This window comes from Lupinus angustifolius, chromosome LG04 (genome assembly GCF_001865875.1).
Source record: "Lupinus angustifolius cultivar Tanjil chromosome LG04, LupAngTanjil_v1.0, whole genome shotgun sequence".
Taxonomy (NCBI): domain Eukaryota; kingdom Viridiplantae; phylum Streptophyta; class Magnoliopsida; order Fabales; family Fabaceae; genus Lupinus; species Lupinus angustifolius.
The window spans coordinates 22,487,840-22,515,242 of NC_032012.1; the positions used below are offsets into that span (position 1 = coordinate 22,487,840).

General features: G+C 31.2%; 2 protein-coding genes across 3 annotated transcripts; both read right to left on the reverse strand.

The window, feature by feature from the left end:
* On the reverse strand, positions 5,477–7,902 carry LOC109346266 (probable glycerol-3-phosphate acyltransferase 3). The gene is made up of 2 exons (XM_019585736.1): positions 7,147–7,902; positions 5,477–6,476 (listed from the first exon to the last, which is right to left on the reverse strand). The coding sequence occupies exons 1-2, from the start codon at positions 7,867–7,869 to the stop codon at positions 5,565–5,567; spliced, it is 1,635 nt and encodes a 544-aa protein (XP_019441281.1). The 5' UTR covers positions 7,870–7,902; the 3' UTR covers positions 5,477–5,564.
* On the reverse strand, positions 16,074–19,007 carry LOC109346267. 2 transcript variants are annotated; one of them, XM_019585738.1, is made up of 4 exons: positions 18,891–19,007; positions 18,073–18,655; positions 16,379–16,520; positions 16,074–16,267 (listed from the first exon to the last, which is right to left on the reverse strand). In XM_019585738.1, the coding sequence occupies exons 2-4, from the start codon at positions 18,653–18,655 to the stop codon at positions 16,237–16,239; spliced, it is 756 nt and encodes a 251-aa protein (XP_019441283.1). In that variant the 5' UTR covers positions 18,891–19,007; the 3' UTR covers positions 16,074–16,236. The 2 variants fall into 2 exon arrangements, with proteins under 2 accessions (XP_019441283.1, XP_019441282.1); XM_019585737.1 differs by having other exon boundaries at positions 16,338–16,520.

Here is a 27,403-nt window from a genome sequence, read left to right on the forward strand (position 1 = left end):
TATATATATATATATATATATATATATTTATTTGGTGCTCGAATATATTTTGATGTATTGACATTATTATAATTATTTTGGAATAACGATAATATAAAATTAAAAAAACAGTATCAACAATCTATTAAAGTTAAATATTTAAACTAATTACCAGCACCCTTTTTAATTTCCAATTTATTAAAATTTATATAGACATGGATGATATTTTCTTCTTTTTGGGAATTCAGATATGAAATGAAAAATTGATGAAGTTATACATCCTCATAAACATTGTTGAGTATTAGGACTTCAAATGGAAAATGTGTGCAATTGAATTGAGCAGTGGACATCTGTTGTCTTATAATAGTGTGTTATTTTATGTGTCACTCTTTGTAATCAGTCAAAAAAATAATTCATTATTAAAATTTTAATTTAAATATATTCTTTCAATCAATCACAAATAATGACATATAGAATGACACACTTTGTGGAACAGCAGATATGCTCCCTAAATTTAGAGCCATGTGTTACGGGTTGCAGGTGGATTTCAAGAATGGAACAATCATTTGAAGTGCTTGAGAATGATAAAGTTAAGATTGATAGAACAAATACTATCGTTATAAATATTTATATATATTCATTACATTGATTATTATTAATTTATATTTTTTAAGAGTTAATAATAATTAAAAATTAATAATAAAGGAAGGATTTACGGTATATAAACTATATATATTTTATCCTCTCGCTGTATTCTGTTGTTTTTAGGTGAAAGATGCTGGAAGTTATGTCAATTTGAAAACACCTTGAGAAATAAATTTATAACAACATATGGCTTTTAGAATTGTTTCATCGTATCATATAAAAGTTCAGTATTGATAAAATATGAGCTCATTTATACATCATTTCATACTCATGTGTGGCCCTTATCCAAGCATATATAACATAGGTGTATTTGATTGATTTTTTTTTTCTTTCTCACGTGTATCTTTACATTTGAGGAATACTATCTGAGCCAGAAATACCCACATGTATGTGAAGCTAATTCTCCCAGCAGATATTTTTTCCATTCACAAGCCTTGAATCCGAGACATTGCTTAAGGGGAATCAAACATGTACCACTTGGACCAACATCCATTGGTGTATTTGATTGATTAAATAATAAGAAAAAATATATATGTGTCAATAGTGTAAGAGTTTTTACTTTATCACTGCATTATTCATCATTCATTTTTAATCATTATTGACTTTTAAATAAAAACAATATAAATGAATGATGATTGCATTGACTGTGTATAAATTCAGTCAGTGCATATATGTTACACTCTTAGATAATTATTTAGTAAAAATATAAATTTATATCTTATATCTCATTCCATACATTTTTTCCTCATGCAGTAAATGTTTCTAACTCTAGTAAAATTGCTCTTTGAAGTTGAGTAAGTAAAAGTTTGCTCTCAACGTTAAAAATAATGTGAAAAGCTTGAAAAGTTTTTTATGAACCAAAATGTTCTTAAAGGGGTATCCCAATTCAATTAGAATTAGTGTAAATTCTAGAGGCAAAAAAATATCTAACAAAAAAAAAAGAGGATATGGAAGGACTCATTGCATTGTAACACCTTTATTATAGGTGAAAATTTACTATTTTCAATATATATTTCTAATTATAAGTAACAAAATTCTCCTAAATTTAATTTGTTGACAATGAAAGTTCAACAAACATACTGTTGTCATTATAAATAATAATAAAATCCAATAACAATGAGAGTCCAGCTAGAAGTGTACACTTGGCATTATAAAAAGGTTAAAGTTAGCATTTTTTTTCTGGAGTTAATATTATTCTCTTTATGTAGAAGAGAAATGTGATGTAAAAAGCAAACTAAAATACAAATTGTAACGGCAGTAATATTCTCATGTATAATGAGAAATGACACTTTTATTATATAAGTAAAAGCCAAAAGAGAAATGAGGATCATGTTCCTTGTCCAAAATTCCTAATGAGCATTTGTTGTCACTTGTTTCTCTCACCCAAAACCTAGGTCACTTGGTTGTTTAAAATGAGTGCATGATTTGAACCCAAAAAACATAATCAAGGGAAGGTTATAGGATGCAGTTAGTGGTTGACAAGTAAACAAATTCCTATCCATTTCCAAAATCAATATGTACGGAAAATGTCTATTTCATGCTCTTAGGCCAACTATCATATCATCATCATTCAACTAAAAGTTGCACCTCCTAACTATAATTGGCCTATCAACCTTGTTTGTGGTCATACACAACCTCTTTTCTATTTTTCATTATTCTACGAAAACATAAGGATACCAAAATGAGGTAGACATATTCTGTTTTAATGACTTGAACTTTATTATAGGTAAATAAAATAAAAGAGGATATTATATTGTTTAGAGTAGTTTTTTTGCAAATAAAATGGATAGAATTAAAAGAGAACAACTTTAAAAAAAAAACACATTTTTTCCACCCACATTGTAGTTTAAACTACCAAAAAAAACGTTGATCTAGTGATGTAAGACCTCACTAGATTCTCAGAATGACTGAAAGGTCTAATGTTCAATTTCTTAGAGTGATACATGAAAGAGACAGTCACATACCCTGAAATATATTAGTTCATTACCCAAAAGTTAGAGATATATTTGATAATAGCAAAAAAATATTGAATGAAATCGATATTTTGTTCTTAGGTTTATTTCATCCTGTGAAGATGACTTTGTTCCCCTATCAGTTTACCTTCCATTATATCTCTTTCAAAACTTGGAAGCATACCATAAGAGATTAAGAGTCATCAAACATATATGAGTGATTGATGATATAAAAGTTTAAGATATATAAAAATATAAAATTAAGTTTTCTGATATTGTATTTTGTGCCTATTTGTTTTATTTAACTACTAGTACAACTTTATGTTTTTATAGTAGTATTAAATAATTTTGTATATTAAGTGGTGTTGGTTCAAGTGATACATGTTTGATCTCTTAGGTAAAGTTTGAGTTCGAATCTTGTAGATGGGAAAAATATCTACTGAAAGAATTAGTCTCACATACTTGTGAATGTTCCCGGCTCAAACATGATTGACTCAAGTGCGAGGATACAATCGGAAACAAAAAAAAGTGGTATTAATAAATAATAACATATGCAACTTAAAAGTTTGATTGAATTTTAATATATTCTTTTTTAAGGTGACCGGCAAAAATTAGTCGCTCTACCCTTTCCAAAATTAGTCGCTCTATTATAAAAAATAAAAAATAAAAAATAACTTAGAAAATTAAATAATATATTATTAAACCCCATACGAGGGGAAGCTTACTTTATTTTATTTAAATCGTGTGATATTAGTGTATCCTCTTAATATATATACGTTGAGAAATTAATGACTCAAGTAGGTTTTATTTTTATTTTTATATAATCAAATAATTTGCATAGACTTAATACAAGGGTAGTTAAAATACGAACTAAGATCATTTATCCTATCTAGTGTCACATTCCTATAAAAAATTGACTATTCATTATAAAGAAAATATAAGCTAATATTTTAGAGAAAAGACTTAAAGATGTATTTGTAGAGACAATCAATAAAATTTTAACAATATTAAAATTTAGTCCTAAACTAAATTTTATATTACATGGGAAAGAGATAATGTTTTTGGCCATATGATCTTTGTTTGTCAAAACACATGTATCAAAGTATGTTAGGCTTTGTTTATTTTACAATCAGTACACATGTTACCCATCTTTGACAATGATTTATATCTAGAATAAAATTATGAATTGCATACTTACATATATAAAACATAAAGATAGTCCATTCTTGTCAATGGAAAACTTATTAAATGGATGCATGTCATTCTGCATTCTCTTCCTCCAAATCACAAGTTAAGGGATCTCAACTACAGTCATATTCAAAACTGGTGTGGGTTTTAAATTTTATTACCGCACAAACTCTTTAACCAGATTAATATATTTAATTTTATTATCCACCAATTTGCATTAATAGGATAGATATAGCATTTCACATCACAGTTCTTATACTTCAACTACAGTTGGTAGGAAAAATAAAACATGTTCATTTACTATGTCTGGACTTTACAAGATATAATATAAATATCATGAGATAACCCCTTTCAAAGAAACTATGGGTAGGATCCATAAACTCCATTGTTGTGTTGTCACTTTACTAACCACATAAGCGAATAGAATAGACTAGAATATTTTATTATTATTAACCATTTGAAATGTATAATGGGAACACTTGAATATTAATCAGTAATAATCAGGCTAAAAAGTAGTTTTTCTGAAAGATTATTCCCCTCACCATGCTCTCTCTGTTTGATTTGCCTTTGATGTTGCTTATTTCAAGTGTTCAACATTTATGGGAGTATTCATTGAATCTCAAATAAGTTGCCATCCTATTACTTTTTTGTTGCACTAAATATTGGAGTAGAAAAGAAAAGAGATGCAATTTATGAGGGAGTAAATAGACCTGCTAAATTGGGTTGCTGTAATTAAATTCGCCACTGCATAATTATTTAGTTGCATAAATGCAATATATGTGATGTATCACACAACAATTTTTCAAGTGTTAGAAAATTCGCCACTGCATAATTATTTAGTTGCATAAATGCATGTATCTCACAACAATTTTACAATATACAATATCATCATCATTTTTATGTAAATATCACACATTATTTTAATAATTTATTACAATTTTCTATGAAATAAGAGCAATTTTTGTTCTTATCTATTTTTTCCTACCATGACAAATATTTTTTTATTCTTATTAATTAGATTTCACAACATACTACACACTTTTATATTCATACCCAATTTTTGTTCTTTCTCTTCACATTCTTTTGGCAAAGAATTGTTTTTGTTTAAGCAAAAAACAAGAATATCAGTGGTAAATATGATAATAATATTTTTGTTCTCTTAAGAACAACAATTACGATTGTTCTTCTTAACTTGGAACAATGATTCTCTCTCACTTCAAAATTTTGTTATCATATCATTAGGCAATCAAACTTTACGACATAATATAAAACTATTAATTCATATTTTTATAAAAAAGATTAATAAAACGAGATTTTCTAATTAGATGAAGAGATATGAATCCCATCCAGAAAGCTTGATCGACGAAGCAGTATATATATTGAGTCACAGCCAGTTGTAAATTTCGTGTCCCCATTGTTTGACACATCGTTCGTTCCTTGAGACCTTGACATTAATATGCTATGTACGTGTTAGGCGGTAGCCACCTACATTAATTGCAAAATAAGTGCAATATATAAATTAAGCTACACATATATATATATATAGTGGGTCTTCAACTTCAGGTGAACTTTGTCGAGATAAATATATGTAAATAAGAATCAACAATGATTTGTACTCCAATACAAATACAAAGAACTAATCAAATAGTGAACTAAATAATTGACAAACAATAGTAACATATTTTCTAGTGGCCCACGAGCTTAGCCTATAACAGGAGCTAGCACACTTCCACTCTTTTTTTATCACAACAAATATTTTTTCTTATGACTTTACAAAGATTATGAAAATATGTAACATCACTAGGATTTACCACTCTTCCTAGTAGAAACTATGCCTTCATTACCAGCCAAAATCAAATACTTATCTTTCCTTGTAAGTTTAGTGCACTCAAATCCAACAGCATTACCAATCTGTGTTTGAACATCATTAGCCACATCAAATCTTGAACCTTCTTTTTCTCCAACATCAACATTATTATTTATTTGTGTGCATGAAGGTGCCACTAGCTGGTCCAATAACTGAACCGTGTAAACCGGTGCAGGGTTCATGAGGAAGAAAACCGGGTCCAAGCACTTAAGCCCACCAGCAGTAGTACCATGAAACATGCTAACGTGGCTATTCATAGCCACTGGTGTAATTTCATCACACATCTCAGAAAACAAAGGGCTGAACCTTAATAAATAAGGTTCCCTACAAGTGGTCCCTTCAGGGCACACAACAAGGTCCCCTTGTTTAAGCAATTGTTGCATCATTTCAGCATCATGATCACGGTTTCTGGTTAAACGCACGGTCTTGATTGGTGCTAATATCTCAGACATTCTGCTTAAGCTATATGTGACAGCAATTAAATTCTTTTGTAATGCAAAAGATATATACAGAGGATCTAATAATGTTCTATGGTTACACACATAAAGGTGGCCATTGGGTTTGGCTTTATGAGAGGTTTTGGTTTTGGGTATTGAAGTTGTGAAACGAATACCAGTGAATATTAACAAGGGGGTTGAGATATTATAGGGAAGTGATAGGGCTAGTGATATTCTAAAAATGGATAGGATTATGGCATATGGTAGCCACATTAACATGGCTAATGATTCTATTAGGGTTGGTCTTAGTGCCAATCTTCCATCATGAAATATAAGTGGTTTTGGGTACAATTCCCTAGGTAGGGCTTGCCAGCTTCTCTTGTCTCCTTCTGATACCACATACATGTCCTATTTATTGTACATAAAAGACAAACAAAATATGAGTTTGAAGATCAGAATATTGAAAAAACTTAGTATGGAAATATATATAACACATTATATTTAAAGACAAATATATTTATATTTTTGTATATATTTTATTTATTATTAAATTTTAATTAGAATTAAAATTTTAATATGTTGTCAAAATTTTATTAGTTGACTTTACATGGCATTTGAATTTTCCACTTTGTAGAGAAAACAGCTGAAATATTACATGGCATTTGTTATGACATTGTGAAATAATTAAACAACATAATTGGTCATAAAAATTAGCTGGGTTTTTTATTGCGGGTCCATACTATTTATTATGAAATAGATGACAAGTACTCAGAAACTAAATACTTTTAATATATTGATATAGTAGTGGTGTAATTAGTTTTTCAATAAGAAACCTTATTATTTCTATTTTTAATGAGTATTTATGGGCACATGATAGGAAATGAATGAGTAAGGTCAAAGATACTGATTATGAAATACAGATATAGATTTTTTTCCCGGAAATTACAAAGTTGATTTCAAGTATAAAATGCCAATGAGTTATAGTATCCAAAGAATAAAAACTTAAGTACATATATATGCCACTTAAAATGGATTCTAAAAATGAATAAAGGATACAATTAAATAAAAACAAACAAACCTTGCAATTAGAGAATAATTCATCATGATCAAGAATCTTATTGAAACTTGTAATTCCAATCATATCAGAGCTTCCTTTCCCCTCTTGAACTTGCTCCAATGCATGCATAGTTTTTCTCTCATCCATCAACCCAATATGGTATCCACAGAACACTTTGAGTTCCCTACCAACAACAAAATCAATTTCCAAATACTCTTTAACAAAGCTTTCCACCATTATTCTAGGCAAATTTGTAACCCCAACTTTCTTGCCACCTCTATTGAGCACCTCAAACATTTCTGACCCAACATCCTCCAAAAAGAACTTTGGCAACACAGACCTTCCAACTCTAAAGCTATCTGCTTTGATCCCAAAGAAACATGTCATGACCATAATCTTCAACCCCATTTCTTCTCCTGCTAAACAAACAAAAGGGTATAGCAAAACAAAAACAATGGCTCTTAATAACCCTCCTGCTTCAAAAGCCACAAGCATGAAGTATGGGAATAGAGAAGAGGATTTTAACAAAGCATTTTCAACATCAAAGATCAAAGTGTGGTCGCTTAGGTCTGATCTGTTAAGCAAAGAAGGGAACTTTTGGTATTTAAATTGTGTTGCAAATGCATAGGAATTATTGCTAACACTTCTATGGAACCCTATGAGATTCTTGAGTTGCCTAAAGAGAAAACGATACCAAAAGAAGAAAAGAGATTTGAAGAAAAATGTTCTGAACATTTTAGCCATCTCAATACAAAATGTTTTAGGTACTAAATGCTGCTGTCATTTTATGAAATGGTACCTCTTGTATTATTGTATTTATAGGACTATATAGTTACATTAAACCCATATTTTTCTATATTATTACATCAGTGGCATCTTTTTCGTTAAGAAGCTGTTTGACATGATTTGTCAACTACTATTTATTTTCAATTATATTTTTGTTGACCAGGCTTTCCAATTTCCCAATGCAGGAGTAGCTTTTTCTTTCTTATTTTGTAGCCGTAAAAGATTAATGAGCTCAAGTTGACTTGGATCACTATGCACACGACCCATTCCATAGAAAACTACTCATCTATGAGATTTATCAATTATTTGTTTTTATTGACTTGATCAACATATATGTCCCTATCTGCAACTGGCATTATAATATTATATTTAAATAATCTAGCTTCAAACACCAATGAAAACCAATTAGTAATAGTTCATATGTAAGTAAACCATTCATAATATCAAATCATGTCTCATATATTACATGTTAATAAAAGCATGTTCTATTAATTAAAAAATTAAATATTTATTATTGTTGTTGTTTTTACATCATTTTCATTAGTATGTGATATAATTTGTACAGTTTGTGACAAAATTTAAGACACCAACTCTTTATTCTCTCATGACAATGAGGTAAAGATCTTGCACAAAAGTCTATAACCTTACATTTGACTCATGACTAAAAGTGTCATCTGGAAAAATTTTGCACTTTAGATTTGATAAGACGCTAAGATTTTATTTTAAAATTAATTAATAATGTACAATATCTTAAAATATTTACGGGGAAGACCAGATTAAGTAAGACAAGGATCATATATATTTATTGGTGTCTCCAATGATGTACCAAATCAATCAAAATGGGTTATTTTATTGGAATTTGTTTTATAAAAAACATAAATTAATATTTTATATTATTTCGGGAAATATGATTGACATAGGATCATTGTCCAGATTAAGTAACCCACAAGATGAGGATATGGGGAACACCAGATAATTTAGTAACTTGTGACGGAGATAAGAGGGGAAAAAATATGTGCACTTATGTATATAAATTGTATATTGTTGAATAATGTAATTATTGGATATTATATATATATATATATATATATAAATGATGTATGGATTACACCGAAATAATTTCATACTATGTTGTATAGAAAAGTCTACTTATGTTGAGAGAGCATAAATGCATAATGCTTTGGAATAGAAACAACTTATTATACGTGACCACTTCAATTACCGAGATCATATTCAATAGCCTTTACTCTTTAATTTTGAACTTTGTGCCAAAAAATCATAACCAAATTACTGAGTTGAGGATATGAACATGTAAGAAAGATGTAGAGTTAGACTCCTCTTCAGGCAAGTAGTGGAAAAATATACTAAAAATTCAAAAGACAATAACATTTGTAACCTTTACTTTTTATTAGAATTACAATTATGGCCTTAAAAATACACTACAAAATATAACTTGTCTCTCCATTAATAAAGAGGAGTCTTACTCAAAGATGTCATCTATACAAAAGAGGAACTAGATTTGGGGTGCAACAAAAATAGGGAATGGCGAGCAGCACTATGAGTAAAATCAAATTTATTGAGAACCTTTCAGAATTTTGAATCCAATTCTGTGAAAGTTGTTTCAGATCATATAAGAATTTTTGCAATTTGAAAAGGATACTACAGGTGACTCCGGTTGAAAACTAGAGGAACACAACCATGTATTGCCGTACAAAGTATCACTTCGTATCTGAATGTTTTTGATTTGTTGAAAAAATATATTTAAATTAAAATTTTAATAATTAAATATATTTTTGACTAATCATAAATAGTGACTCATAAAATAATATATTTTTAATATTTTTATGTTCACCAGAAAACCAGGTGGCAATTGCATAACACATGTTCATGTTGATTTCATGTATGAAAGCAATAGTGAAGTTGAGTTCATAAAGAGGCCATTGTTTGGAAGCAACAACATAGAAGAGATCACAAATTTAATTTTGAATACCATAAATAATCAAAAAATACATTTTTCCGAATAATATGATTAATCAAAGAAATAAAAAACATGACTAATGTTTAGGAACCGTCTCAATTTAGAATTGATTTTAATAAAATAAATAATTAAAACTGAAGATAATTATGAGTTAAACAATGAATACTCTATCAAATATAAAATTAAAATATCTAACAAGTCAAAAAATTAAAAAGCATGGGTATTATTTAGGGACCATCTATAATTTAGAATCGACCAAATCAACCTAAATATTAGATACCAAGGATAAATATGAGTTAGATAAGAGAATTTTCGTGATTTGTCATTAAGTTATGTATGAAGAAAGGTGGATAAGAAATTGAACATGTGAATGCATAAAGTGATGATTTTGAAATGTTTGTGTCAAGAGAATGCGCATACTTGCTGCAGCTTTTTGTGGGCGTTGGAAATAGGATATGGTCTACGGATGATAGATTAAACCTTTATTTGGTTGAATAGAAATAGAATAGAAAGAGAAAGGAAGGAGAGGGTTTGAAGAGAAATATGAACTTTCTCCTCCTTGGTTTAGCAAAGAAAGTGGGAGAAGAGAAGAAAAGTAGCATGGGTCCCACAAAAATTATTTCTCTCCATTGATGCAAAGAAAGTATGGGGCAAAGTTGTTTTGGTATCAAAAGACAAAACTATCCCTAAGCTTTTGTACTTTTTAAACTACTTTTTGTTTTTATTGTGTGGATATTTATGTAATTTAAAAATTTATATCTACCACTTTCTCATCCTTTCTTTTCTACTTCTCTCAAACCAAACAATACAACAATCTACTCTATTTCTCATATCATTCTTTCTCTCCCCTCTCTTTCCCACCTTTCTCCCTTCTCTCATTTTTCACTCCTCAACCAAATAAAACCTAAAGGAAAATGAGAGATATATGATGTTGATATAATTGAGAGCAGCCCATGCCTCTTTTTTAATACAAGTTTTGAAGTAATATTAAAGGCTCATGATTTCCCATGCATAGTCTCAAAGTATGCACGTATGGTATTAAAGGTGTTGATCTAGGAAAGATAATGGAGTGGTACCGTAGTGTTTTTCTGTATTAATATCCGTAATATTTGTGGGTATTTGTGTGGGTACCAGGTATAAATGAATACTGATTGAGTTTTTAAGTTTAAATATATATTTATATATTTTATAATAATCAATATATATAAAATAATTATTTCATAAATAATAAAAGTTGTATAGATGTTAAATCTATTGCTACATTATAATCTCTAAAATTCATTATAAAATAATAATAAAACAAATAATATATAATTGTAAAATATAAAAATATATAATATATATAAAATATTTAATTAAAAATAAATTTATAAATACACGGTTACTCGCAAGTAGATATCATAATACATATCATGCATAAGTTATGTTTGTGGGTATCATGCATAAGTTATGTTTGTGGGTAACCTTCAAGGTTATTTTAGCATGTACTCATTAAACAAGTTTTTTTGCCATCCTTACATAAGATAATGAAATACACATGAGTGGATGAAATTTCTAGTTGAAATCTCTAAATTCATGGGATAAGTTATTATTGAAGGGAGGCATTATTATATAAGTGAATGACCTATCAAGATGTTAGCCTCTCACATATATTGGAATATACTACATAAGATTAATTAATTTTATAAGTGAGAATAACATAAATATAGATGACACTTTGACATATAGACTCAAAATTAACTTTTGACATATTTATCTATAAGTTCATTCAACCTCCAAATTACCTATTCATTTTTTTGTCGCGGAAGGATGAATCATAGATCAGGCTTTCATGTTATCTCAATTGAATCATCGAATATGGTGTTATTAGTTAAGCAAAATTGTATCTTGACAAAAACAATTAAGACGTTGAGTATATGGATTATAGAATTCACTTATATGATCTTCAAATTATTTATTATTTATTAGAGTAAAATTTCTACGCCGAACCTTACTCTTATAGAAAATCCCGAACAATTAATAGAATAAAATTGCATACAGAAAGTCATACTCATTTAAAAAAGAAATGAGAAAAGCATTTTTCATTTCTCTAATTAATTTCCTTTTTTCCCGTTAAAATATATATGAAATTCTACGAAATATATAAAATATATTATAAAAAGTGCACTAATTGTTGGTGCATCGGAAACGATCGTTATGCAGTGTTGACCACAAACAATCAAATAAAGGCATAAAATAAATAGAAGAGAAGAAACAAGAGAATTTGTTAGTGGGGTTAAGCCAATTGCGCCTAGTCGCCTATGTCCCCGGAAGTGCTGAGCGGCTACCAATATATTATTAAAGAATAAATATTACAAATCCTAGCACACCCATAAGCCCACATGCTCATGGGGTGTTTCTATTAGGTGTTTCTATCTGATGCACATTATAACAAGGGACTTGAGTCCAATATATAGCATTTGTTACTTTACTCTATTCCAATACTAGACAATGTGTGACTAACCCAATAACATATTTTAAGCATCAGCATCTTCAACAATCTCCACCTTGATTGAAATAGACGAATATCTCGCTCATTAGGAAATTTACACAAGAACCTCCACCTTAGCGAATCAATGTCTAATTATTTTTAATTGCTCCCCTACATCATAGACCTTCTGAGTATCCTTGATGATATTACCAAAAGCCTCTCTAAACTTGTAGTGCAGCTTCCCGTACCGCCATCAAGTGGAACATGTCGCCTAGCCATCTATTGCTAGGAAGTCTTTCGATATATTGGAATCTCTACACAAACGTTCACCAACAATCATCATCTTCAATAGTTGGTCAAACTGAACTTTGGAGTTTCATTGGAAAGCATCAACCATTACCACTATTGTCTACTCCGACAATCCTAGTTCAAAAGAATTATCATACTTCACCATAAGAAGCATACCTATAGCACACACCATGCATTAATGCTAACTAATATTTGTGTCTCATCTTTGCATCCAAGCTAATGCCTATGCCACATCCCTACATCTCTATCAATGCTCGTATTACACCTTGCATCAAAGCCAATGCCTATGTTACATCTTATGCTTTTGTGTATCTGCTAACAATTAACATCCTTCACTATGACATTCCAGATACACCTTTAGAATATTTCACTTCTCATCTCAAATAAGAACATTCTCTCAACATTTAGATAGATATTATCAGCCTATGTCTCTAGGTCAAACTCAACACATGAATCCCTATCTCCACCCTTGATCCTAATCCATTGCATGAATTTCTCAACATATATCGCCCCACAACAGTTTCGTCATGTTTTCTTCTCATTCAACTCATCTATTCTATCTTTGACACTACCTTTGACACACCTTGTCTAGTCATCGGACATTCACCTTCTGCTGGTTGAGTTAAGAGCCATTTACCAATTGGCTCTGATACCAATTGTTGGTGTAGCGGAAGCGATCGTTGCGCAACGTTGACCACAAGCAATCAAATAAAGACATAGAATAAATAGAAGAGAAGAAACAAGAGAATTTGTTAATGAGATTCGGTCAATTGCGCCTACCGTCTCCGGGAGCGGCTACCAAGATATTATTAGAGAATAAACCCTAGCACACTCATGGGCCCACCTGCTCATAAGGTGTTTCTACTAGGTATTTCTATCTGGTGCACATTACAACAAATGACTTAAGTCTAATATATAACATTGGTTACTCTATTCTATTCCAATACTAACATAATAACATAGTTCAAGCATTCTCAACACTAATAACCCTCTTTTGTATTTTAAATTAACCAAGAAATGTTTTGGAAGAGAAAGGATATGATGTCTGTTTATTGGCTATTTTAACTATGTGACATTTTTAGTGGTGGAACACTTATTTAGTGCAGTTTGCTCACCCATTCCCCCAATTCTGTAAGTCATAGTTGATTGAATTTTCTCAAATTATTATATATATTAACTTATTTTAATCCATTAATTAATTTCACATAAATGCTGAGTAGTCATCATCATAGTGTCAACCCTCACAAAAGGGAGGTGCTAGCTAACATGCATATAAGATCCATGCTATCGTGAGCTTTTATGGTTTGGGTGAAATGGCCATAATCTATGGACCATATATACCATACTCTCAAAGGACCAAAACCCAGGTTCAAATTAAAAGGACCGACTTGGCTACCATTTTTCAATTAATGTGACCCTGTTGGTGTGTTTTGTGTTCATGTTCCATGAATTTTACAAGGATCCAGCTTTACCATAACTAAACCACTCACAAACTCGTTTGGGTTTTTTCTATCAAATTATCATCAGATACACAAATTATTTCTAGTTTCTACAATGTTCGTGTAGAATTTGTTGATCTTAGAGTTGGGCAGTTCCAGAAATGCTCAAACTTTGAGACCATATGCTTTATCTAGATTGAGTAAGGATCATTTCATTAGGTAACTGCTACACAATAACAAACTAACAAAAGACAACTTATAATGATACTTTTATCTACTAAGAAATCACATTTTTGCTATTGAAAAATGAGAAGAAATAAACATTGTCTCTCCGAAGATGATCCTTATTCATCTAGATTACATTACATTGGTCCGAAAACAAAAATTGTGATCTACATATTAATGACATTAAATTGATGCACAGTGTATAAAAGGATTGGATCATTCCGATCAACTCCAAGTGAATTTAGTTCAATTAATTTAGCTCAACAGATCTAATCATGTAAAATTTAACTCGGTTAAGAATAGGTTACTTAGTTCTGTGTTTAGAATCTTAATAATCCAATAAACCCACACTTGATCTGGTTGTTTTCCTCTATTGCTATTGAAATAGTAGATGATGAGAAATACTGAAATAGTCTCTCTGTCTTAGTAAACATAAAAACAAATAAAACATGTTAAACTTGTTTCCATTTTAGTTTTTCACTAAATACTCATGGCACCTATTCAAGAATCATGACCACCCCTTGTCAACTGCTCATCACACAACCTGTTAGCTACAATTAATTTGGGACAATCTTTGTTATTTCTTTGGTTTGGTTGTGATATTTTTCAGAATGTGTGTATAGATAGACTATAAAAATTAAATTAGGATAGTCCGGTGACAGAGTATCTTATCTATGGGATATGAGAATGTGTGTATAGATAGACTATAATAATCCAACAAAACACCACATATTAATTCACAATCTTAAGGCATTAGGTGGCCCAACCACTTATAACTTCCAGCTCTGTTCACCATTTCCATAATGAAACATTCATTTAGCTTTTAGTTGCTAGGAAGACATTTGACACAAGACCCCATATTTAAATCCATTGACGACTATCCTCCATAATATTATGGCCAATAACATGAGCACTAATACCAGTTATTGTCTTAGGGGAGCCCAATAATTGGGGAGATATGCAACCAAGGGACCAAAGTAGAACCACAATAAGCAGAGTCACTATATCTTAATCCATATTTTTTTGTCTTCAAGAAGAGCAATATCAAAGGAGACATGCAATCAATGGACAAAGGTAGAACCACAATAAGCGGATAAGGCACCACACCACAACCCAAAACTTTAAGATATTAGATTTATGGATCCTATCAGTCATATGTTTTTAACTCTAGTCATTCCACATTAATATGACAATCATCTCACTCATACTCATTCAGTTTGGTTGCTGAGTGGTTAATGACTAATCAAACCAAGGCCTAGTGGGGCTTGGGCTACAAGTCATGTCATCATTGCCCACAACTTGATGAGACTATGAGAGTATGGGACCATTACCCATGTTCTTAGAGATTGCTCCATGGCAAGTGGAGTGTTGAAGCATCTGGTGCACAGTGATAAAAGAAGTGTCTTTTTTGGTGGGGATCTGCAGTCTTGGATTCATTTCAACTTCAGTGATTTGTACTTCAAAAGTTATTTCACTTGGGTTGATGTTTAGGTAATAACTTGTCAGGCCCTGTGGCAGAGGAGAAATAAAGAGGTTTGGATGAAAATTTCATGAGATTTTCAAGGCACATTTTTGCAATTTTATGGGTGATAATAAAACCATAAGTTATTTCACTTGTGATATTATTTTCTGATAATTATGTGTAATAATTCATCAACCAAAATATCATAAGTGTAACAGCTGTGTGTAGAAAGTAGAAACACTAAGCATATTATAACATGCTAAGTCAACAGAGACGAGGTAATCCATATTCCATAGAATGCATTTTCTTATTAACATTGCCAATCATGTCGCTGTACAGGAAAAGTTGACCAATAGCTAAAGTTCCTAATGCTTTACAAGAACACATATATGACCAAACTAGGAAAGAATAGTCTAAACTCGCGTCGACAGGGAAAGAATCTTCAAAATTTCCGCATCACCTTTCCTGCAGAACTGCACCAATATGACAGTTAGAAAACAATCAGATTGCTGCAATTTTGATATAATTTTGTCAACAATTCACCAGAGTAAATAAAAATTTGTCTGTGGAAAAGGAAATGTGACCTTGTATATTGAGAGCCAGCTGCATCACTTTCATTAGTGAAGTTTTTCGGATACTGAACTGAAATCAAACCGTCATCTGATGCAACTGATGCCTCAGGGGAAGCCATTACCCCAAAAGCAGCACTGTTTGCAGATTTAATTCCTGCAAGCAAAAGTCTTAGTGACATGAGTATTTCACAAAGACAGTAAATGAGATGCATCCAAAAATTCGGAATTTAACAGTCATCAGAAGCCATATCCTTGAGAGTTTGAAGTTGAAAGCAAAACTTCATGCAAAAAAAACATGACGTCATGAAAGATAAATTTTACATGATAATTCTATATTCTAAACCATCAATTTAGTGAATGCCAACTATAGATGACTGAATGTCCTTATAGTTATCTGAAGGAAGCTGTACAAGCACACCCTATTATTACTTATTTATGCAGCAACATTAGGCCTTTACAGGGCGCAAAGGCAGTAACCAAAGCAAGAGGTCAAGGAAGGGGCATTTTCCAACACATTCAATAAACATCGACAAACTCTTGGCTCCAAAAGTAAGTTTTTAATGTCTCAAGGTGTTGGATCAAGACTCAAGAAGGTGGATCAATCTAATTCCCCATCACAGATACATTTAAAAATATGAACATTATGTTTGGATCTGCCTTCCTTATAACTTAATGTGTATTGTACCACAAAATCCACCATGTATAATGTGAAGTGGTTACTTAAAGGTACATCCTCAAAGCTGTAAAGCTATATATAATCATAGGCAAGACTAAAGTGAAGTGTGACCATGAAATACAAATATTCACTCAGAGATGGTAAAAGTGGCAAATTTGAAATAGAGCTTATTAGTTGTTACTTGCTACCATCAAATACAAATATGACCGTCAAAACAGTAGTATTTATTTTGAAATAGAGCTTATTAGTTGTTACTAATTGTTACCATGATCAACAGTGGCAAAAGTAAAAACAACTGGACAACAAAAGAAGTAAATCAAACCCTAATGACATGAACCATATATATTTGTGATGATGAAGTTATACAGTACACTCAAATTAAGAAGTTTTAGTCCTAGTTGCAGGTTGAAATCCTAGAAACAACCTCTCCGCTTGTGGGGGTGCAGTTACGTACATCTACCCTCATCAGGCCCTACTATATTGGAGCCTCTTCTACTAGGCGCCCTTTCAAAAAAACTTGAATAGACCTTAGCTGTAAGATTCAGAAAAAAAATAGCCATGGCTTCAAAGTTTTATTAAGGAGCATGACTAAATCAACTAATTACTAATATGATAAAATGCTTAGACAAGTTGCAACTTACAATAAGCATTAATGATTAAAAAAAGAACAGAACAGAATGACGGCCATAAAGTAAATTAAACCCAAAGTTTTAGCCATTGAAAAAAAGCATGACAAGAGCCACAGTTGCAATGCAAATGAACACAAGCCAATGCACCAATACAGGTAGCTCAATGCTTTAGACTTATGTACAAAAAATTACACATCATAAATGTAAAGAACAAATGCTTTTCTGTAATAAAAATAAATCTATATTCACTATCTATAAGGAGATAATTTAGCTGTTCTTCTCAAATATGAAAGGCTACTTAAATGGCACATCACTATTTTGATATGTAAGCATATTTTGTACTAGTAAGCAATAATTACAGCGTGCGAGAGACAAACCAAAAAAAATAACAGCTAATTTACCATGGAATATTATGACAAGGAAGAAAAAAACAGTGACAACCATCGCAGAAAGATTAGCATATGATGATGACGATGACGATGGCTTGACTGCTTTCATCTTTCTAGTTGCCTTCATTTTCTTAATCCTCGCACGCTTCCGCAATGCAAGCTCAGCAAGTTCCTTCACAAATTTCTGATCACCAGCATCCAGTGATGGACCTTTAGGAGGCAAGGGTGGTTTTGGAGGCTTTCTTGGGTTAACGAGCTTAGTTTTGTGTATTCCATGATTACCATTATTCAAAAGAGACAAATGCTCTTGGTCTTGGACATGTTCCAAATCCTTGTCTACCAACAATTCTAAATTCTCATCATCATACACAACCACAACATCGTCAGATTTCGCTAAGTTACTACATGACTCAACCCCGCTTTCAGGCTTATCTGATCCATCAAAATTCAGAATCCCATTCAATGACCAAGTTAAAGCACTCTTGGGATCTCTCTCACTAACACAAAGATCATTGCTTGAATCCTCTTCGCTCGTGCTACCACCACTTTCTAGGTCAAAGTCAATGTCTTTCTTTCTTGGAGTAGTATGATTCATCTGATGTAAATAAATCATTTTCAACAGCAACAAGTTTCAATTTTAAAAACCCAGCTCCCAATCACCGCAAAGATAAAATTTTCAGAGAATAAAATATAAACGCTTGAACATATAACTCACAACTCAAAAGCAATGGATTCAAAAAATTGAAATGAAAATAAAATAAAGTGCAAAATGAAATCAAATAAATGAAATGAAAATAGGCGACGAAGAAGGCCAAGGGTGAGGGAGGTACCTTGAGTCAAATGGAAGAACCCTAGAATCGATGGTATGATTGAAACATTCTTAACTAGGATTCTGTCGATACTCGCAGGTGGACACATGCACAGAAAGCACATTTAAAAATAAAATAAATAATAACAAATGTTTTTCTACTTTAGTAATGACCAATGGTTTTTTCTTTTTATAAAAAAAATATTATTATTTGAAATGTTTTTTGAGGAAGGGGAACATCAATGGTTGAAAGGTGTGTAGAGAAAAGAATAACTCTCACTCCTCCCAATTCCCAAGTGAAGATGGGAACTGCTATGTTTAGTTAGAGTTAGTATACTCTTCATTAGTTGAGAGACAAATGATCATTTTTATATTTATATGTAAGGGTAAAAATATTATTTCATCATATCTTAAAGAATAAAAATATCAAATCAAATTCTATTTTTATTCTTATTTTAGGTGTATTTGTCTCTCCATTAATAGAGAGTATCTTAACTCGTTTGCTTGATCTGCATTACATGTCAAATGTTACTGAGTTCAACTTCTCTCCAGTACTGGAGAAACCAGTACTGGAACATGAGGTTGAGAATTTTTTAAAGAATTTTTATTTAATTTTAATAGAAAATAACATGTAATCGTAGTCGTTAAAAATTTTTTTTTGCCACATATCATCATCATATTCCGCACTGGCCTCTCCATTACCGGAGAGGATCCATTTCCAATGTTAGTGCTTGAAATTTAGTTGATATAGATTAATATTTAGTGAAACTTTTTCATCCTTAATGATCATACCCAACTCAAGTACCATTGCCTTGTAGAGAACTCATATAGCTTAAAACTTTAAATCAAAGGAGTGTTATTCGACAACATAATATTTGAAGGGAAAAACTATTCACGTCAACATAACCAATTGAATCACTTAGATTTGAATTATGTGGTTTTTTGTTTCTCGCCATTCTTACACTAGAGACAATCTTGTCTGAGTTAATAACATCTACATATATGTGAGGCTAACTCTTCTAGTAGATATTTTTCAATGCACAAGATTTGACCTCGAGACCTTGCTTAATAGGAATCAAGCATGTATCACTTGAACCAACATATGTCGGTAATTATGTGTCTAAGATAATTGAAAAATGAGATCATGATTATAATAAATTATAAATAATGTTGTAAGTGTATATCATTGAACATAATCAATCAAAATTATCTCTTTGGTATTTACACTGATTGTTGTATGAGTGTGTACCATTGAGTATAATTAATCAAAATATGATTATGGTGACTCTTAATGATCCAACTAAAGTAAACTTTTATTTACTAACAAATTATTGCTTTGGAATAGTTAATAAAATTGAGGAGTGAATGTACTTTGACCAGAGAATGTATTGCATGTATTTATATGAAAGGTATTGATAAGATTACTAAATATGAATGAACATATAATCACATATATATATATATATCATAGAAAACTCTTTTTCTCATATTATATTTCCTATCCACCTAATCACCTAAACACAGAAGAAGAGAAAGACTTAGGTGAAAATAAAACTATGTAGAGATAATGAGTAAGATCTTAACAACATATTAATATTTTATTCTAATTAAATTTAATCTTAAATAATAAAATAAAAAATCATATAATATATTTGTCTCCAAATATGACATGTTACATGCGTCTTCATACACATTTTTTCTCTAAGAAGAAACTATCCTTATTGGTGGATCAAAGTAAAAGTTGGCCCTTTAATTTTCAAGATAAATATCCCTTAACAAGTGTAGAACAAATATTTGCTTACTAAAATGATTATCTCTTCATTTGTTTAGCCAATCAATTTTCATAAGTAAATATGAAAAGAGTGTAATATCTATGAATTATCAGCATAAATATTACCATAATTAATATATTATTTACTATTCATTTGTATTACATATTTCAGGAAAAATAATAAAAAATAAATATTAGATGATAGACGATAGTGTTTGAAAACTCCTACTTTGTGCAAGAGGAACTCAATCATAGAGTATAATTCATTGGATAGTGGAGGCCCTCACACACTCAATAGTTAACATCATTTCAAACCTGAAAAGGCAAACTTCTCCAGTTACAAAGCAAATTTCCTTGATCACGTTTTTACTATTGGGGAGGAATTATATGCCGCACAGCAGTTCTATAACGTTTTGGGTGCTGATTTCTATAATTTTGTTTTATATTCTTGTATTAGCTTTTGTAATTCGCTTTGTGATTTTTTTTTGTTTCCTATAGGTATCCTTGTATTGGAAAAATCTTGCCCGAGCCGGGAATATTCACAGGTATGTGGGGCTAACTCTCCCAACGGACATTTTTGCCATCTACATTCGCTTTGTGATTTGATATTACTAACATTTGGTTATTCGGCTTCTTTTTTTGTTTTTGTTTTTATAAGAGTTATTTGATTAACACAATTATGTAAGAGTTAATCAATTAACATTATAGTTAATTGATTAATTGGATAGTTGTTTCAGTTTGTTAAGGTGAACTTTGTTTGCCATAATCAATTAATCAACATAGTTAATAGATTATCTGGTTAACAAATTTTGTTGTCTAATTTAATAGCTGTTGTATATAAATGAGTATTTCTATAATTTTTTTAATTTCAATTCGTTTGATTTAGTAATGAGAGATATTATTCAATATAAAAAATAGCTAGAAATAGAATTATAGTTATTTTCAACAAACTGTTATTCTAGTCCGGGTTTCTATTTATCTCTTTTATGTCTACTAGTCTATCGACCCGTATTTTATTTTCTGATATCAAGTGTATCCATGAAGTTTTTATAAATTTCTAAACTTGTACCTATAAATTTTTTCAAAGTTTCAATAGACATTACATTCCATCAAAGTTTTCAACTTTACCATAATTTTTTTTTCCATTCTGAATAGTGGAATTCTAGGATTGAGAAAATATATCAAATTCAATTAAATTTCATCCATTTTTATGTTTTATGCAACACGTTACAAAATTATTTGCTATGTGTTTTATAAAATTATTAGCAACTTATATGTTACAAAGTTATTAGCAACTTGTATGTTATAAAGGCAAAGATTAAAAAAAAACAGTGGATATAGTAAAGGGTAAAATTGGAATATAAAAATTATGTCTGTTTAATTACATATTTGTCTCTTATAATCATGTTTTGACTTTATATATTAGTATAGATTATCACAACTAAATAAAAAAATAAAGAGGGTGAGGTTGGCTCAACCCTAAACAATCAAATGTGCCTTTTATTTTAACAAAAGAGAGATAGAAATATTGTGTTGAATGATTAATCACTTTGGAAAAGATATGCTTAGAAATGAATGTGTTAGATAAAAAAAAAATAGTATAACACATATTGTATAAAGATGATAGAATTTTGACTTTGGTGGTTTGAATATACTTGAAGAAGATTTTTAGAAGCCCCAATTCGGAGAATAGTTAAAATGGAAGATGGCTCAATTGTTTGAGGGCAATAAATATTGTAGACATGCAATCTTTTAGAAAGATTTAGGTATGAATGGTCTGTCTAAGTCCTAACTTTGATTTAGTAATTATAATTCACATGCTAAACAAGTTTCTTCAAAGACTTATTATCTCAGGTCATTGCGAAAGTTTGTTCATTGCAAATTGGGGTGACTAATTCTGTCCATGGCCCTACATTATATCACAATTCCACACCCAAATGTTGATCACATATCCTAACTTTCTGTTATGTTTGTGACGTAAATTTTTGTTATTGGAGTTGTGGGATAACATAGTTGAGGGATGCTTTTACCTATCCTGCTCCTTACATATATGCTTGTAAGCTTCGGCACTATGGGAAGGTTGTCTATCCTCTGACCTATAAGTCATGAGTTTAAATCCTAGAAACAACTTATTCGCTTACAACTTCTAAGGTTAACGTTGCATATATCTGCTTTCCTCAAACTCCACTAGGTGGGAGCCTCGTACATTAAATCATCCTTTTTTATCTTAAGGCATTTGTTGAGCTTTCAATAGTTAAATTTTGAACTGATAATTTTTTAATGGTTTGTCATAATTCAGTTACTCTGTTGGGTTGAATTTTGTTTGACATGATATAATTGTCTGCAAAACAAATCATGTTGAAGGGCATTCAGAAACAAGTCCTATTGTTAGACAGGTTTGATATTGTTAGTCTTATCGTTGATCTACTTTTTTGGTATAACTAATTCTCTTTTGAGTACGTGGTTGTCCCTCCCAACAAGTGTTGATACCAAGAATCGAACTTTTGATTTTTTATCTAGTAGGGTCTTAGATCATTATACTAATATCTTATTGGTTATTATTGATCTATTGGAAGCCCAGATTGTTGACAATTTTATTGTGAACTTTTAGTGGGATGAAGATCTTCTATCCCTATTGGTATTTCAAGTCAATCAAAATACATTATTTAATTGGAAAAAAGTTATAAAAAAATAAATCAATATTTTCTATTATTTTATATAATACTGTTGAATATGAACATGGGGATAAAGATTTTTTGGGACAGAGGTTCCCACTCCATTCTGATGTTAAGTCTGTGCTTAAATTTGCATGTTGGTGAGAAACTAAATTAAGCCTTACTACATAAAAAAACATCATAAGAAATGCGACCTCACTAATATATTGGCACTACAAGCTGTATATCATTGTCCAATTGATCCATTTCCAAATTTTTAAGACACATGGACAAATATATGGTCCATGTGGACTTCTATTTTGATATAGAATGGCATTTACAGCTTGAGCTTGTGCTAAAAGGTGCCAAAAAACTATTGTCTAATATACTCTACAACCACGGTTTTAAAGTAGTAGAAAATAGAGGCGTTGCCATAGGACAAAAATGTGGTAGTGCCTTATCCCAATTTTGATTGAATCTTTCTTTTCAACAATGTAGAGAACTAGGAGAGAAATAATTGTGTGGACCAGGATCAATAATATTGGATGCATCACCATCATTAATTACCAACTTTGAGTTATAAAAATTGTAATAGATGGTGGTGATGTATCCAGGGCCATTTGTCCTGGACTACATGATAATTTATCATAAGTATTATTTTATCAGTATCATGCTTTTATCTTTTCCCTTTTTACCTTTTTCTATCCATGTTTGGTATATTGCTTAGTAAATAGAGTTGGCAGGAACATAAACATAATGTATGGTATTTACTTTATCTTTAGAGTATGAAGCAATAGAAGAATATAGCCATAGGACATAGGAAAACTAAAACCATTCTGACTTTGGAAGAAAAGAACGGGGAACAAACAAGTGAAGGATTTTAACTGGATGCAATGAATTTGGGCATTTCCATTAAAGAAGTGAAAGAGAAAGGAAGTAGGTAGGCCCCATAGATTATTTTGACAGTGGCGTCTCGTGTATACACTATGTTAGAGTTGCCGTTCAACAGCGCTTATTTTAGATGTATAACAGCGTTTTCTTATGCTTTCTGTTTGATCACAGTAGTATATGGTCATCATTAACACTGTTTCACAAACACTATTGTATTGATCATATATCACAACGCAACACATAAAAAACGTTGTCATATAGTGCATCAATACAACAGCACCTCGTCCACAAAGCGTTGTCATATAGTGAATCAATACAACAACGCATCGTCCACAAAGCGCTGTCATATAATCTTAAATAAACATCACATTTTATAGGTCTTATTAACCGTGTTTGTTGTTGCGCTGTTGAAGTTCATATATTTAGCTGCGCAATAACAGAAAAGCGATGCTGTATTGTTCATAAGTTTTCTCAAACATCACCTTAATACAACAACGCATCACATGCATAGTGTTGTTGTATTAATAATGTACCACAACGCTTTCTATAAAAAATCATGTTGTAGTTATCCTTTAACTACAACGCATGTCAGGGCTTCCCCTAAAATTTGTTGTTGATTTGTATAAATTAATACCTGCATATACATTTATTAATATAACATACATTCTCAACAACACAGACATTTATACATTCTGAATAACACAGACACATTAATACATGCCAGAAACATCAATATAATACAAATTACAAACAATCAAAATTATGCAAAGACAACTTGCATCTATTTTTTCATTTTCTTTGATTGTCTTTGTCTTTTAGGGTCATCCTTGTCTGGAGAAGCATATTGATTTACCCAAAGTCCTTCATCGTGATCATCTCTTGTATATAAATCATCATCAGTAGTGGGTCCGCTATCACGCGACTGATATGTCCCAAAAAAGGATCATCTTCATCAATATCTTCATATTTTTGGTCATAAATATTATTGACGATTATTTTGTTAGTTAAAAGAACAATGAACCATTTCATATCAGCTGGGTCACTAATATAGAATACTTGTTGAGCTTGTGATGCTATAATAAATGGCTTATCTTTATATCATGGCCTATTAAGATTCACTTGCATGAACCCTAACTCATCAACTCGGAAGTCATTGTTGTTATCAACCCACATACAATAAAAAACCGGCATCTAAAACATTGTGTAATCCAATTCCCATATGCGTTCAAAAAGTATGACATGTTCGCATATATTGGATTTCTATCTTTTGCACTTGACATGTGTAAAGTTCTAGCAACAAGAGTCACACCACTATTTTGCATTTTACTTTGATCAACTTGTTTTTCATATAAAATGTGAACCCATTAATCAGGTAACCAATGTAGGATAAGACATGAAGGCTTGAACCGTTGACTAACCATTTCAATCTTTCAGAAACCGAATGTGAATTTATATTCAACTCCTCATCAATGTGATTTTTTAGCCACTTTATGAAACATCGATTATGCTCTTTGGAAATCTAATTTTCATTCTTACTTGGATAACACTTCCTTAGTATCTCCTTGTGTGTTTCAACATATGGCTTAACCTCGTCGGCTTTATGTAAAATATATAAGTGCGCTTGCTCCAATTCGGTTCTTGTTATAGTCAATATTTCATTCCCAGTAATACATTCACCATATGTTTATTTTTGCATATCGAGGCTTTGGAATGCCCATGAAATCACCATCAGTAAGGTATCCAGTATAAAAATTAAGAGCTTCTTCAAGAATATATCGCTCGACAAAGGGGTACATCCATCTCATATAGGAAGGGCCACATAGTTATGTCTCTCGAACAAGATGAATGCTTAGATGAACCATTATGTCAAAAAAAGAAGGTGGGAAATACATTTCAAGCTCACACAAAGTCAAAATAATTTCTCAGGGTCAATCAATTTTCTACAAATTGCTTAAAGAAGAAGCATAACCTGGTTATGGTTCCTCGAACTTTTTTAGGTAGAATTGATTGTATTCCAATAGGCAAGAAATGCTCCATAAGTACGTGACAATCATGAGACTTAAAACCTTTTAACTTGAGGTCTTTCACTGATACAGGGTTCTGAATGTTGGAATAGTACCCTTCTAGAACTTTAACACCATGAATAAGTTTACAAAATTCCATTTTCTCCTTCCTCGACAAAGTATAAGCTGTTAGAGGTAGAAATGTACGTTTTCCCTTCATTATCGGCCCCAATTCCTTTCTTATCCCCATACTAACCAAGTCAAACCTTGCACTCAAGCCATCTTTGGTCTTACTAGGGACATTGAGTAAGGTACCAAGGAGACTTTCAAACACATTTTTTTCAATATGCGAGGAAATGTCTTACATATAATGAACTCCAATATGGCAATTCAAAGAAGATTGACATTTTCTTCCACCCCTATGTGACAATTTCTTTTGCAAAAGGTTTACCAAAGTTAGTATTCAAACTCTTTAGCTTTTGAAATAATTGGTCACCTGTCAACGACAAAAGAGCACGACATTCTTCATTGTTTCCATCAATTGCTTTTCTCTATCGTCGATAGGATGATCTGAAGGCAAAAATCTATTATGGCAAATAAAGACATTTTTCTTATAGTGTTCCAACCTCATTGAATGAGTATTGTCTTCACATACAAGACATGCAAGTCTCCCACTAATTGTGCCGAACAACAAAACTCTCAAGTTGAAGTTTTCTTCCTTATACACATCATATACATTTATGTATGTCTCCCACATTTGCTTCAAGTCTTCAATTAATGGAGCCAAATATATGTCTATGTCATTTCCTGGTTGTTTAGGTCCAGAAATTAACATAGATAACATCACATATTTGCACTTCATGGACATAGAGAATGAGGTAAGTTGTATATCACTAACATCATTGGACATGTACTGTGGGAGCAACTTTGAACACTATAGGATGTCGAAGCTTGCCATCTTTAATCCTTTCTTCATCATGTCATGTCAACTTCTTTGCATCTTTGGTATTGCTAAACATACACTTGAATCTTGATTTGATTGGAAAATACCATACAACCTTTTTGGGAATTGAGTCATCATTCTTATATCATGATGCATTACATTTAGGACAAAACTTTAATGAAGTGTACTCATTAAAAAAATAAGATGCAATCATTTTCACAAGCATGTATCCTAGTGTAGTCTATGCCAATGGAGCGTAACATTTGTTTTGCA